The sequence below is a fragment of the Plodia interpunctella genome, chromosome 16 (assembly GCF_027563975.2).
Source record: "Plodia interpunctella isolate USDA-ARS_2022_Savannah chromosome 16, ilPloInte3.2, whole genome shotgun sequence".
NCBI lineage: Eukaryota > Metazoa > Arthropoda > Insecta > Lepidoptera > Pyralidae > Plodia > Plodia interpunctella.
In genome coordinates, this window is record NC_071309.1 from 9,511,271 (window position 1) to 9,526,795 (window position 15,525).

A 15,525-nucleotide genomic window follows, 5' to 3' on the forward strand; every position below is an offset into this window, starting at 1 on the left:
CCTACCGCAATACCGCCTGGGTCTGGCTGGATTTTTCTAGTCTATTCTTGTTTTTGACTGTCATTGCCATTGGCACTATACAAATTTAGCATCGGGAAAATAACGTAAGGAAACAAATTGCAACACAAAACAAGAAGGGAAGAAAGAAATTGTTTTTCATAAACACAGTTACTTACAAGACGTAGAAAGCAGATTATTAATTTTAAATATGGCAGGAGAAGTTGTCGTGGATGCATTACCATATATCGATCAGGGTTACGATGACCCAGGAGTACGAGAAGCGGTAAGAATATAAACCTAACTTAACTGTAAGTAACAATTTTTCGGGGCTATTCTAATAATATTTATAAATAGGCGCTGGCTATGGTGGAGGAAGAATGTCGACGGTATCGACCCACGAAGAATTATTTGGAAAACACAGGGCCGGAACCAAGCACTGCCTTTGAGACTCCATCCTTGCAACGTGAAATGGAAAGGGTGCAGCAGCGCCTGCCTATGGAGCCTCTGTCTATGAAACGGTACGAATCATTACTCTGGTGATATTTATTCTGTAAATTTTACAATATAGAATTTATTATATGATTATATATAAGGTTTTTGTTACCCTGCTAGCAGATAAATAGATGTTATGTAAAATGTTTGTTTAATAAATAAAATAAATATTGGCCAGTTACTTCAATATGATCATATATTTTTGCCATGTGCCTTTTTCTCCAGCTACGAGTTACCTCCTCCCCCGGCTGGTCGTCTAGGGGAACCAGGCGCTTGGGCAGAAGCCGTAGACAACTCCCACGCTCAACTTTCACACCAAGCCACCAGAGTGCTTAATTTAGAACTGCAACTAGCTTATGGAACTGAAGCGTGGAAGTCTTATTTGAATACACTACAGGCTTTGGTGATGCGGTCACAGAATATACATTCACAGCTCAGGTGAGTTTGTAGACAATTCTTCAATACATAATCATTACATTACATAGTATAAAACAAACTCCCGCTGCCTGTCTATCCCTCCCTATTTTTTATTTATTTTATTTTATAATACACTAGCAGCTCATTAAGCTGATGCATATGTGTCTTGAAGTTTGGAGATTTTATCCAATCTGTTCTTAAAACTGTTGACTGAAGGTGCAGTGACAACATTCACATTGAGTTTGTTCCTCGATCGAATCGGTCTCGAACCAGTACTTTCCCTATGTATGCTATAAAACTATATGTCATACATTTTCATTCAGATTTTTAAAATAAATAGTATTGATTCCTGGGGACGGTTTATGTGTATAATTTATTATGGGTTAACCCAAGGGAAGCAGGGCGGGGCCACTAGTCCTGATAACTTGGTAGATAAAATAGTGATGTATTAACCTTTTGAGCTTGGACCACATTATATTGTACTGGAGGTGGCTTATGATGCCTTCCAGGACTTAAGACGCCAACTAGGTCATAGATTTTGATTCTCATTATAAAATATATTTGGTACACTTTTTGACTCTAAAAACTCACTTTATTGTTATTACTTAAGGAAAAAAGTATCTAATTAGACTTGATGGAAATACCCCTCCAATCATCTTATGTTCCCGGTTGCGTTCGGGGTTGTGTGGCCACAAAGCCTGCAGTCAGCCTTAAAAAGATCCTTAGTTTCAGCAGTGATTTTACAACCGGCTGCTTGTCTGACGTCAACCCTTCTTGGGAATGCTATTATTGCCTATAAGTTGCCTAGGCTGTGTGTCCCTTAGTCGCCTCGTCCGACATCCACGGGAGAATATAGTGTGGTCCTATTCTAAGGCGGAACCACACAACGCTTGATGGAACTACCATTATAAGTATATACTTATTTGCACAGAAAGCAAATAGCAGCTGTGAACTGGGAGCGTAAACGATCACAGACCGCCAGCGGCGCTCGTCTGAGGGCGCTCAGGCGGCGCTGGGCGCACCTCGTGTCCGACAACTACAGGATCGAGAGGGCCATCATGCAGCTGGAGACTCAGCTGCAGAAGGTAAATTATCTAGGCCAAACGTATATGTCCCCAGCCATTATTGATTTAAATTTATTGCTCTTAAAAAGTTCACATTTGGGACACTTGTGGAAGATGATGGTATGAAGATAGGATGCAAGATACAAAGAGGAATTCGAGAGTTGTAAATAAGAATTATATCTACACTAGCTTTTTTTGCATTGGTGTTAAAATCTTGTATTGTATGCATAGAGAGATGCTGTATTTGCCCACAGCTACTAAGGTTGTAGACTCTTGGAGTTTAAGTGGATAAATTATAGGACTTTTGTGTATTTTTCAGGCTCAAGGCCAAACACCAGTAGAAGACGGTGAGCAAATAGAGATGGACCACATGGAAGCTGTCAAGTTGCTGCCAGACAAACTCAACTCTGAGACAGAGAAGGAGGTGCAGAAGAAGATAGAAGACATGTTCGCTGATTAGATTAGTAGGATAATGATTTAGTTTTAACAATACAATTGATAATAGAAATATAAAAATTAAAATGTGTACGTATTTTAGTTTTTTTTTTATCATTAAGTTTCATACCTCTTCGTATTATGTGTGATGGAAGCTTTTAAAATATCTGTGAGAGGTAGAATGTAGTATAGGAATAATGCGTCAAGTCGTACATATAAGATTTATTTCTTTTTCGTCTTGGGAAATATTTATTATAAACTAATCTTTGAGTGTAATATATGCATTATTTCGACTTAAGACAAGGTAATTTTTCAAAATATCTACAAACAAGGCATTATTTATTACCACTGTTTTATTATTTTAATTCTGTTTCTTCAACTAACAAGCAGGTGATCAGTTATTTAATCTGCTCTGAGAAATCGTAAGCAGAAAAATCGGTGAGAATGAGAAACTTTACTAACATATTTAGAATTAGATAATCGTTGAACGCAACGTTGATTTTTCGTTCGATTGTCATTTATCGTCCTGTCAATTTTTATTTGAAAATGGCGGACGATGCATCAAGCAGTAGCGGCTGTGCCGGCAATTTAGTTGATAATTCAATAAATCAAGATGAACTGATAATGAAACAACAACGGGAGATAGAAAAAGAGGTACGTTATTGTTTTTCATAAGTCAAATAGCACACCGACATTTTTTGTTTGTGTAAATTCTTTTGTTGATCTTGACGTGATGTTTGTATTTGTTTTGTAGATTTCAGAGTCGATACCGCTTGTGGGTGATCTCGAACCACTTTCGTCATTAGAAAAAGAATACAATGAGGATCCTGTGTACCTTCTAAAAGTAAAAGACCTCTCGTCCAAATATAAACACATTAGGCGAACTCGACCTGATGGGAACTGTTTCTTCAGGGCATTTTCATATGCATATTTAGAACATCTATTGACTGATAAGGCAGAGTATGAAAAATTCTATGAAATAGCTAAGAATTCTAAGGAAATCCTTGTCGCCTTGGGATTCTCTCAATTCACAGTGGAGGACTTCTATGAAACTGTAAGTAATTTTGTTTGTCAGCAAAATATCGTGTTTACTATAAATGACTGTAGTGTCAGTGAATTATTGACTTTCTCCATGCAAATTTTGAAATTGTAAAGATTGTTATAGTAATGTTTTAAACTTTAGATTTAATTACTAGGTACTATGGAAACTTAACCTCAAAATTAATACTTAAAAATTACAGTTTATGGAAGTAGTCCAACGAGTAGGCGAGCAGGCGGGTGGCAGCCCTCCCGACACGGAGGAGATCCGCCTGGAGCTCCACGACAAGTTCAACAAACAAGGATACTCTGACTACATTGTAGTGTACTTGAGACTCGTGACATCCGGCCAGCTTCAGACGCAGCATGACTTCTATCAGAACTTCATTGAAGGTCCCCGAACTGTTACAGAGTTTTGTAGACAGGTTAGAATAGTATTGTTTTTTTGTTTTTTGATTTTAACTTTAAACAATGCTGACTGATATATACAAGCTGGAAAAGGATAAATTCGGGAGAACACGCGTGTTCACTCACCTGACATAAAACCACCTCATATCTGCAACTATCTTTACTTCCGGCCATTTAGAAAAGGAATCTATTAATATAAGAAAAGTTTTCCCTTGAAAAGGTCCGACAGAATCTATATGCAATCTAGACCAAGGTTTGTTTGGTCATATCCAGTGATGTGTAACTTTCGTTGGCATACTTTTATTTTCTGTACATATGTGGCATTATCTAATCATAGCTTCGATTTGTTTATCAATAGCTGGCCACCAGAAGTAACTTCTAGCCATTGTTTTCGTGATAACAATTCCATCATGTGTAGTATGTAATTCTTCTAATACTTTAGCCCACATCTTTTCTGGTAACACCACTCTATTACCCCACAAAATGCAATTCCTAAATGTTGAAAACTCTTCTCTTTTTTGCCAATATACTTTAAACTCGTTTTCAGTTTTGTTAGGCCATCCATTCTTAATCCAATATAAAATTTTACACAACTTTGTATCTTTCAATGTTAGTCTAGCTACTTCTTCAGCTGAAAACTCTAATTCTAGTGGTGTTTCTTCTATAAGTAGTACTCCTGAAAATTCTTCTACCTTTTCCATATTTGGTGAAGGCAATCTACTTAAAGCATTGGCATTCCCTAAGTTTGTTCCTTTTACATATTCTAATGTTTAATCATAAGAACTTAATAAAAGAGCCCATCGTAACATTCTGGGTGAAATAATATTTGGTATTCGGCGTTTTGGATCAAATAATCCCATCCTCGTCGCCACTGATATATACAAGCTGGAAAAGGATAAATTCGGTAGAACACATGTGTTCACTCACCTGATATTACCTGATATTCTCAAGTACCCTCAAATACAGTATATGACACTGACAAAATATTCTTGTCTGCACTGGGGTATAGGTGCCAAAAAGATTGGTTTTTATAATATTTTGATATGCAAATGGAAAGTCTCAAGGAAAAAAAAAATATTTCAAACTTTATTTAAGAGTTCTTATGTAATTATTTTTTCATTTTAATTTGGGCCTCTAATTTTATAAAGTAACTAAATAATTAATACTTATTATACACATAATCCACCTATTTAATATGTGTCTTGCTTAAATGACGCGCTGGAAGCATGTCATAAACTTTTTGTAGTAAGACGAAGAGGTTAAAGTTGTGGAACATATCCTGAAGCCAGTGTGTAATTTTCAGGAAGTGGAGCCGATGTACAAGGAGTCTGACCATATTCACATCATTGCACTGAGCAACGCACTGAACGTCGGTGTGCGCGTTAAGTACATGGACCGCGGCGAGGGCAGCCAAGTAAGTACATTATCTTGACCTTAGACGCTAGAATTTTTAATTCTTTCCTGTTTTCCTTTACCTTTCACCAATTTAGTTATTTGGAGGGATTGTTGTAAAAGAGAAAAATGTAAGCAAGTAAAGAAGTTAAATTAATTCATCATTAATATTCCTAACAGTTGAAATGGAATTCGAGAGCTAGTCATTGTCACAGATGAAAAGCCAGTTATAGTCATGGATCAAAAGGTAGTCTAGTCCACTTCTTTTCCGTAGTTCCTTAAATTGATGGGACAATGGAGAAAAAAATTCCATAGTCCTTTTATAATTCCTTTCTCTCTTCTGTGACTGTTCTTTTTCTTCTATCAATGATAATATGGAACGTGTTGCAGGTGATAGCGCACGACTTCCCGGAGGGCGCGGCGCCGCTCGTGCACCTGCTATACCGGCCCGGCCACTACGACATCCTCTATTAGTTTGCCGAAACATCATTATAATACACTGCATTATCTTATCATGGTGTTTTATTTGGAACAACCGTACTTTTATTATTAACCTGTTTATATTTTGTGTGATACATGAGGCACTTTTCTCATGTTAACTAATACCGGTTCTTCACTATCGTCAGTTTGCCTAACTGGCGGATTTGGTATAGGTATTTGACGACCTCGATGGTGAAGTGGTAAAGTTTTTGCCCCTGAACCGAGAGGTCCCGGGTTCGATCCCCGGTCGGGGTCATGATGGAAAATGATTTTTTCTGATTGCCGGACCAATCTTGGATGTTTTTCTATATATGTATTTGTTATAAAATATAGTATCGATGATTTAGTATCCCGTAACACAAGTCTCGAACTCACTTTGGGGCTAGCTCAATCTGCAGTGTATTACTACACTGCAGATTGTATGATTGATGTGTAGGTTTGCGCTCTATCAAGGGTTTTTAAAACTTTAGTGGTGGATAGTAGAACGTTAAGAAAAACAAAAGTATACTATAAGACGGATCTGCGTATAATTAGTTTTCGCAATTAAAATTAATAAAAAGGAATGAGAATGTCAATACTAAGAATGCCATAAAATCACTGGATATAAAAATATGAGTCCTTAAAGCTAATTTTAATTATCTGCAGAAATATACGCCGTCTGGTTCGCGTTTCGGCTTCATGCCCGCAAAGAAAGCCTTTATGTCTTCCTCCTTAACAATCTCCTTCCTATCTTTGAAACTCTTCAAGAAATCCAACAATTTGTCTCTCATTTTGTTGTATTCTGTTAAAGCATTTATTTGTTGTATCCTGTCAAGAGATGACAAAGCTTGCAAGCCTATTTCATACTGGGAGCTTCTACCATCATTCTTTTCCTTTCCTAATGTCTCATACGCACTAACTGTGTCTTCTAAATCTATTAGAAATAGCACAGACAGGTCTTTGTACATAGTGAGACATTCATTACAAGTGCAAAGTTTTTCACGTAAGTTGCATGGCCAGAACAATGCTCCTTTTGGACGCGTTCTGACTCCAGTCGGTCTTTTACAGTCATTTAATTTCGGCTTCTTTACATCAGTCTTGTCTATTGTATCATCATGTAACTTTCTCTTATTGTCTTTAATAGATTCAATCTCTGTGTCATTTGATTTTGTTCTATCATCTTTATTAGAAATGCTTTCCTCCATGTCCATGTCAGCCTGAGGTTCCATTTTGTCAGAATTTTCACCATTCAAATTATTATCTTTGTTTTCAATACCATCTGTAACTTCTTCTTCCACTTCAGAACTAGACTTAACAGCAAGAGTTCTTGCATTTTCAGTATTCTCGTCATTTGAAGATTTTTCTTGACCAGTTGTTTCGACTTTACTTGAGTCATCATCATCACCATTAATTAATCTGTCAATACTTTCCATAAGATCATCTTTCTGTAAGCTTTCTTCTTGTTTATCTGATTTCTCTAATTTTTCATTGGATTCATTATCAGATGGTGAGGTATTCTTTTCTTCATCCTTGGTTACTTCTGCAGTGCTATTTACATCTTGAGTATCGTCAACTTTGTCTCCCTCTATTGCTGTTTCAATTTTCTCATCACTATTTGTGATTTCATTTTTACTATCTAATTTATCATCAGAAATACTGTTATTTTGTTCATCAGTAGCTTTGTCTTCACCACTTTCGGATAACTGTTCTTCGGGTTTCGATTCTACATTGTTATCTGTAGTTGCATCACCTTTGCTTTCACTAATTTCCATTTCAGCTGTATCAGTTACTGTGGAATTATCATGACTAGGAGTATTATCAGAATCGTTCTGCTCAGCCTGCAAATTTTCGTCAGATTTTTCTTTATTTTGATTTTCATTAGTTTCCATTTGATCATTCTCTGTTGATCCTACACCTGTGTTTGTACCAGATTTATCTTTTGTGATCTCATTGTCAGTATCTTCTACTTTATCTTGTTCATCAGAAATGTTTGTAGGAACATTAAACTTGTCAATATCACCATTTTCCTGTTTAGTGTCAGTTTCAAGGTCACGTTTCTCAGCATCACCATTGCAAACTCCATTAACTTTTTCATTTACTGTGGTGATATCTACATCCTCACTCTCACAATTTACAGCAAGATCACTGTAATCATAGAGAAATTCATTCTTTTCCATACAACCCTTACAGATCATCTCGGAATACTGTTCATTTGGTGGAACTTTTGCTTCTAAGTGTGATGCATGTAGCCAATCTTCACATATCACACATTGTATCATCTCATCTTCAAAGGTGGCTTCTGGATCGGGGTAAGGCCGGTGGCAAATACAGTACAAGCCACTGAAATTTTGGTTATAACTATTGTTATCATTTAAGTCAGGTTTGTTGGCCGTAAACTGGCATGGATGAGAATTAAACTTGGAGTTGCCACAGTCACAGCAAAAGTTTCTCTTGGTATAGAGCTCCACAAGCTCATGGTTTTCATGACAAGACAGACTGCAGGCAAGGCAGACGCCGGCTCTCTTCCCTGGATCTGTTTTGGCATCAGGACAGCATGTCAAACAAGCATATACTGCTTGACGCTTGATGTATCCCTGTAATGCAATGTTCTCGATTAAGCTATGCACATATTTATTTTATCTAATGGTTTATTCTCGTTACAAAAGGTTAACTGACATTATGAAATTAAACTAAACACTATGTACACCACAAAACCTTTATATTATATTTAAGATAAGTATAATCTTTATGCAAGTGTAAAACTATGAATTGATCACAATCCCCACAAAGAAAACTAACCACAAAATAGTTGATTTGTTTGTAAGTGGTTTTGTTTTTGCTTGTCTTTTAGGGATGTAATATTTATGTATTCTAACGATGTAAATAAATGTTACGAAATAGTCTGCGTAAATACGTAGTTAGTTTGATAAATCGGGAAGGTGGAAAAAGGGGAAGGCTGACAATTATTTTAATGTAGGTTTTGTCCTATATGATGTTATTCAAAGAAAAACTAAGAACCGAATAAGTTCATCCCATCGAAAGATGTTACGACACCTTTATAATAATGGTTCGCCATTTTGTACAAGAATCTCTGTTTTATACAAAGGAGGTAATCCGTACCTTGGGAAAGGTGCAATTTTTCTCATCTGAAGCCCCCAGAACAGCGTTAGCGTCTTCTTCAAAATCCTCTTGTTCTTGCAAAACGTCCATCATAGTTACTACTTTGTCTTCGTCACATTCTGCCATGTCGGCGTCTTCTTTTGCTGCCAATTCCGCTGAAGACATCCTTGACGGAATTGAATGCCCTAAAATATTAAAAATTTCATGAAGAACCAAGGACGACTTAGAAAGAAAAGCCGGTAAAACAGGCGCGAAGAATTTTTTACAAACCGGTGACGACGTGCGTGCGAGAACAGCAATTTGTTTTTTTTTTCACCTACTTGACAATGTTGCCATTGTCATGACAGCTGTCCAGTAATTGCCAGTTGCTAGTGTACTTTAAAAAATTGGTGTGTGGTTTCATTTTATTTTAATGTTATGGCCTTCTTCCCTTATGTAATTACTTGTTTTTCATCTTATCTATTTCATCATATTGCAGAGTGCATGAACCAGGTCTGCTTCAACTTCTGAACTTTTGCATTCCGGAGGGATACGTACGTGGGTCGGAGGAGACGTCCGCCGCTGCTGGTGGTGCCCGCCGCGAGGACTAATCTGCTGGTCAAAATGGCTTTTACGCGAGGTATTAAAACCATTAATATGGTCCATGAGCGAGTCGATATATTCTCGTGCGACTTGAGTGAATTCACAAAAGTCACTTTATTTGTCATTTGTTATGTGTTGTATAAATTAATAGTATATAAATCTGCACTATCGCATTAGGTGTATACCTGTAATGATAGTTGTATGAATAAATAAATAAATAAATATTACTACTACAATTACTATTGCGATAGTGCAGCTTAAATATACATCCTGTAACATATTATAAATATAAACTAGTGTGAATTCACTCAGTGTGCAAGCTAATAAATCGATCTCACAGCGCCCGTGTTATAGGAGCCTCCATGGAATTAGTAGGATGGGAGGCTCCCGTAACAAAATAATCCGCGCGAGGGGGATCGCCAGCAGGAACGCTGTCGATGTCGAAAATAGCTTGAAAGATTGTACCTACAGCTTTCTCAGTCTATAGAGATGCCGTAGTGCGACTTTGCCTCCGGTTAGAGCATCTGTTACTAATTATCACAAATTAAATAATACAAGCTAATTATAAAACCTTGTACATTCCAATACGTTTATTTTGTAACTAAAAATTAAAATAAAATCATTACAAAAGAAAAGGAACGTCCAAATTCTTCCGGCCATTCCCCACATACAGAAACCCAGCGTCAGGAGTTTTGATTTTATGGAAATATGTCATTCCAGGCCAATACAGGCTTCTCAAATAGGCTACTGTCCCAGATTGCTCCAAGGATAAGTTCCAACAGCCATTTGGTATATCCTGATCTATAGAATCCAAGAAATCCATGCTATAGTTATAATCTGGTCTGGTGAGGAGGTTCGTATTCCATCGTTGCTGCGCTTGTCTGATGTGGAGATAGGACTTCAGTTGCTTCGCTTCTGCAGAGTTTAAACCATAGAAATTTGGATTAATAACTACAGTGCCGTCTGGCTGTTTTATCAACTGTCCCCGAGCGCAAATTTCCGCTTCATCGCAGATATTAGCTATAGTCGCTGCGATCCGGTTCTCTTCCTTCATAAACTGGCATCTATCCGGGTTATTTTCCTCCAGAGCTTCATCTAAAACCTTGATTTTCAAAGAAGGATTTCCATGAAAAGGAAAGAATGTGATGAGAGAAAGGAGCTTGTACTTCCTCTTCGCTTTGGGGAGTAGACCCCAGAATTTAAAATCTGTCGTGTAGAAATATTTTCGATCGGCCATCGCGTCGTTGGTGATTCCGACTGAAACAGTAAAATAAATTAATCTACTTATCTTAAATTATTATGGTCCATTACGGGTCCACTCCACAGCGAGCCAAAAAAGGGTTATATACTAAAACATGTCTCTTTCTTTTGTATGTATAATTTCACAATGTGCTAAAAAGAGACAGAAAAGCATTATTTTGCTTCTGAGGCTCTGAGGGCTCGTCGTGGGTGGACACAGCATTTCATGATGTCAAAAGACCAGCGAGTTGTACTGTAATAGTAAGTAATCGCACCTGCTATGTGATAATCACCACTAAGCGCGTATATTTGCCCCCAATATTGGATGTGAGCGAAATGATTCTCCACTTGTAGAAGGGTGAGAGAATTCTGTAGAATTGTTATCAGCTCGCTGGTGAGCATGAAGCCATTCACGTTCATGTACTCCTTGTACTGCCAAAGTTTGTGCACGTCCATGATTATCCAGAAATCTTTGGTGAAAAATATAATTATTTAAATTATAATTACCAATCATTCATCGGGCACTTTGACAGATGTTTTTGACAACTTTTATTTGAGATAAAAAAAATTGATGAGAACTTTTTATAATTTAAAATCTAATATGCCATGCCATACATATTACTACATAGTATAAAACATAGTCGCTTTTCGCCGTCTGTCTTTCTGTCCCTATGTATGCTTAGATCTTTCAAACTAACCAAAATATTTTGATGTAAGATAAGATCGAGTGATTCAAGAGGAAGGTTTAGATGTATAATTTTATCCAAGCGAAGCCGGGACGGATCTCTAGTTATTCATAAAAACGTTAAAACATACTTTAATGTTTAAAGCTAATAAAGTACCTACATATTCTTCTTATCTTCATATTATTTAAGCTAAAAAGTATTGTCTTGTACTGGCAATGTAAAATTTTGTAAATTTTGTGAGTGACAAAACATAGGTACTTAAATATGCTTTATCTTTTTTAGGAATAACCATGACCTGCCGATGCTGATCCCTGCCATTCCTAAGCTTAGAGTTTCTAAGTGACTTATTTTGACTTGACAGTTGCTGGACCAATCATGTAACATGATTCAGATTTCCTTTCGTATGATTGGTTGAGAAAATGTCGTGCAGCGAATCAAACTGAAAGAAAAATATCATTTATTTACGGTATATGGCTGGCGTGTGCGCAATGCGGGTAGCCCAGTGATATGTCTCGCTTTGAAATATTTTAAAATGATAAACTCTTACGCCTGAGAGATTAATAAGAACAGTGGTGTTCGTGTATGAACTAAGTGTAGTGCTGAATAAATCGAAGATGCAACAAAGAAATCAGAAAGGTCAGTGCCTTTTAAATTTTCCTATGTATTTTTTTCCTTAGATTTGTTTTTTGTCACTTCAGAAGATTTTGAGAAGACCTGTATTTCTTTCGTATTTTTTTATCAAAAGATCTCTCTAATGCTTTACTTTCTAATGATAGTTTGCTTAATTTTGATATTTAGGTGATAGGTATTTGAATTAAAAACAAATTGTTCTATAAACAAGCACATCAGTTAAATTACAAATATTTTATTTATTAAACATGAAAAACAACATGGGGTTTTTGTTAGAGAGGCCGTTTCAGCGATGGAAAACGCTCTGGGAAAACGAAACGAGATTTCATCTCGTATGTCAATTACCAACTTCAAATATTTGCTGGCCCTCTGTCGGCTGTAATTCGTAACTCGAGCCGAGAAATCTCCAATATAAGTTGATCTCTGTTTATGAAATATCTCTTTACCAGTGAAGGTCTAATAACTACGGTTGGTAGTATCGCATTCGTATACAAGTTGAGAGGCAATTTGGTTATTTTCAAAGATTGCCATGGATCGTGTTGCTTGTTTGTAGACTCGTGGGTCATGTTGGGTAGAAAATATTACGGTGTCGTAAAAATCGGTGTAAGACGAGTAGGTAATGTTTGTTACGACAGGAAAAGTCTGGGGTAGAAAGTTTATATGTACATGATATGTACCTTGGTTTTGTGTTGAAATTTTTTGGTACTTTCTTGAATGAAATGAATGTAGACTATTTTCGAAAGTAAAAGTAATAACAATATTAATATTAGAAAATAGACTTATTAGTTCTTTATATGCTGTTAATACTTAATATATTTTTTGTGTAAATATGTTACTGGTTACGAACGATACCAATAGAGCCATCTGGTGTCGAATAGCCGGAAAATAGTTATAGCTATTAGACGCTAGATGGTCCTACTAGTATGTTCATAGATTTCAAAAAATATTTATTTTGGTCTTTTCATATTCTAATATTCTATTCATATACTTAAATTCAAAGGGTTTTAGTTCCCATTATAAAAAGCCTTCTGACAGCCTCTGACGGTGATTTAGTAAATTAAATTACGACGAAACGTTTCGAGAAATGGTAGGTAGTGCCCTTGCGCTTCGCTTGGGTCGTCTTGGCGGGGCACTCCCGTGCCCCCAGATAATAGTTATACAAACCTACTTAAGTAGCTTACAAACAAAGTAGTACAAAACTACTAGTAGTGCAAACCTATTATAAATAATATTGAAAAAATCACGAAATAAATATAAACAATGTTTATTTAACAGACAAAAGTGCTTTGTTTTTAGGATGCAGGTACTTACACAAATTTTGAATAAATCATACTCATCGAGTAGGAGGTACACTCGAGTGCAACTCGACGTCGGCAACAGATAGCGCGTGTCTATTAAACAATAGAGTAACACGTGCTGCAATTAACCTCTTGAGGTTGCCGTTCTTTAGACGAGCGATTGGGCACGCGCGCCCCCTAGCGGATCACCGGTTGAAACAATAAAAACGTAAGAGTTCGATAAAAAAAGATGGAATCTAGAAATTTTGTATTGTAAGAAAATCTATTTAACTGCAATCCGCCATTAGCTCCTGGTGACGAAATTGCCTGATATGTCAATGATAACCTAGTGTTATATAGTATGTGCTCGTTGTGCCGCCAGGCAATAATGGACACCTTTTTCACTCAAAACACTTCATTAAATGTTGCCATGAAGACTCCCAATATAGCCGGTATAGCCGCGTCCACTGCCTAGATGCTTTAAACATATGTATTATTGTTTTGCTTGTTAGTAAAAATATAATGTTTAGTATACAGATCGTCCATTGCGATATTGTAGTTTGTATAGGATATTTTTAACCATTATTTACATAATTTTGCGATGTATTGCAAATAAAACTAAATTACATATTATTAAGGCTTGAATGTTTAACATTATGTAGGTACCCAATACCTGCTTTCTACAAGCAATGAAAAGCCAAGCAATTAAAGTCTGTACCACGGAGTCCTGCTGACGTGGCGCTACTGTCGCTGCAAGCAACAATATGGCCTATATGGTATTGATAGTTCCTCATATTGCCACTTGGCCTTCTTTCGTGGTATGGTCTCAAATCATAGATAATTGCGGTTTGGCTTGGGACCCCTAAAATGATTGTGATGCGCTAACACGTGCATTATAAACTTGTGATATCAAGTTGATGACAGATAAGAGTGATCGATGGATCAATGGATAATTGAGTTTTTGCTGGCATACCTAATGAAGTTCTTTTTATCAAATTTTTCGAAAGCTAATCAAAAATGTACAATGCAGCAAAGTTTGATGCGTCCGATCAAATGATTTTCTGTGAAATGCAAAAACTGTGTTAAAACTTAAAAAGAAATGAACTTCGATTGCGTGAGAATCGTGCCCCAGAGGTGGGGGAGAAACGTGTCGCGAAATTATACCTTCTATCGGGGTAGCGAAGAAGTGAGTGACTTGGATTGTGCTATGTCATAATTAACCAATTTTCACCAATAAAAACTTGAGCATGAGAACATTTTTGTCTCGATCTCAAATCAGTGAGCTCAATGAATCGATGTTCACTTCATTGCTTAAGAACTTATAGTCTTCGGGCTATTTTGCATTATTATGAAAACTACACAAGATTGGTTTCATACAAACGTCGCGCCATATGTAGCCGCAGTTCGCAAATCATCCATATGAGTAGTTTTGAACGGGACAGTCTCAAATCACTGGGTTCCAATGTGCTCACTGACGAAAAAAAAAACAGGAGTTCCCATGCCCGCCTCGGGCAAGCTCAACATCGCCCTGCTCTTTAGTCTATAGTTTTATTTTTTAATTGTTTTCGAATTAGGAACGCGATGCCCGCGGCGTTTCAGTAATCTATCTATAGCAAAGGATAATATTTGGCTACTGTTTTGGCATCAAAGTTGCGTTTATTTTTTTTTTGTGGCCTTTTGTGTTGGGATTAAAGATGTTATAGAGACGATTGTTATGTTAATTTGGTTCGAGTGCATCAATCTCTGTCTGTGGTGCGTCATGCACTTTAAAATGTGTATGAATTAGGTAGTGTAGATACACTAAACTATCATAATGTACCAAAGTGAATTTTCATAGATATAAATGTCTTACAATTCTTTACGTACAAAATATTTAAATATCTATTTTATATTTTGAGTGATTATCATATTATTATAATTACATGATGGAGGAACACTGTTGTTCTTCATTCATTTGTGGGTCCTATACACCTATATATCACATATACTTATTGTTATTTAAATTATGAAACCAATCAATTCAAAACGATTTGTTCTACATTTAAAATTAAGAAATATTTATTTAAAGAAACTTTGGAACTAGTTTTAACAGATTTCTAATTGCATTCGAATTTCAAAATTCAATTCGGCAACGTTTAATAACACCTCTCGATAAAAAATTCAATTCCCATAGACTAAAATCTTTTTTTCCCACAATCAAGGAAGTGCAAAGGTCTGTAGAGTGGCGAGTCTCAGAATCACAATGAAATTGGGTGTTTAATCGTTGGCTCACAATTAAGATCACGT

The 15,525-nt window shown here is 36.5% G+C and overlaps 4 protein-coding genes across 5 annotated transcripts; 2 read left to right on the forward strand and 2 right to left on the reverse strand.

Moving 5' to 3' along the window:
- The first annotated feature begins 71 nt into the window (after positions 1 to 71).
- BCAS2 lies at positions 72 to 2,501 on the forward strand. Its single transcript, XM_053756953.1, has 5 exons — positions 72 to 283; positions 355 to 518; positions 718 to 930; positions 1,841 to 1,994; positions 2,293 to 2,501. Exons 1-5 carry the CDS (start codon positions 209 to 211, stop codon positions 2,431 to 2,433), a joined length of 747 nt encoding a protein of 248 aa, XP_053612928.1. The 5' UTR covers positions 72 to 208; the 3' UTR covers positions 2,434 to 2,501.
- A 415-nt stretch (positions 2,502 to 2,916) lies between these two features.
- LOC128676602 (uncharacterized protein) lies at positions 2,917 to 5,758 on the forward strand. The gene is made up of 5 exons (XM_053756791.1): positions 2,917 to 3,062; positions 3,163 to 3,462; positions 3,650 to 3,871; positions 5,158 to 5,268; positions 5,637 to 5,758. Exons 1-5 carry the CDS (start codon positions 2,955 to 2,957, stop codon positions 5,718 to 5,720), a joined length of 825 nt encoding a protein of 274 aa, XP_053612766.1. The 5' UTR covers positions 2,917 to 2,954; the 3' UTR covers positions 5,721 to 5,758.
- A 473-nt stretch (positions 5,759 to 6,231) lies between these two features.
- On the reverse strand, positions 6,232 to 9,179 carry LOC128676600 (uncharacterized protein). 2 transcript variants are annotated; one of them, XM_053756790.1, is made up of 3 exons: positions 9,096 to 9,179; positions 8,826 to 9,010; positions 6,232 to 8,299 (listed from the first exon to the last, which is right to left on the reverse strand). In XM_053756790.1, exons 2-3 carry the CDS (start codon positions 8,988 to 8,990, stop codon positions 6,362 to 6,364), a joined length of 2,103 nt encoding a protein of 700 aa, XP_053612765.1. In that variant the 5' UTR covers positions 8,991 to 9,010; positions 9,096 to 9,179; the 3' UTR covers positions 6,232 to 6,361. The 2 variants fall into 2 exon arrangements, with proteins under 2 accessions (XP_053612765.1, XP_053612764.1); XM_053756789.2 differs by lacking the exon at positions 9,096 to 9,179 and having other exon boundaries at positions 8,826 to 9,089.
- A 796-nt stretch (positions 9,180 to 9,975) lies between these two features.
- Rsph9 (Radial spoke head protein 9) lies at positions 9,976 to 11,214 on the reverse strand. The gene is made up of 2 exons (XM_053756648.2): positions 10,922 to 11,214; positions 9,976 to 10,664 (listed from the first exon to the last, which is right to left on the reverse strand). The coding sequence occupies exons 1-2, from the start codon at positions 11,100 to 11,102 to the stop codon at positions 10,030 to 10,032; spliced, it is 816 nt and encodes a 271-aa protein (XP_053612623.1). The 5' UTR covers positions 11,103 to 11,214; the 3' UTR covers positions 9,976 to 10,029.
- Positions 11,215 to 15,525: the final 4,311 nt, after the last annotated feature.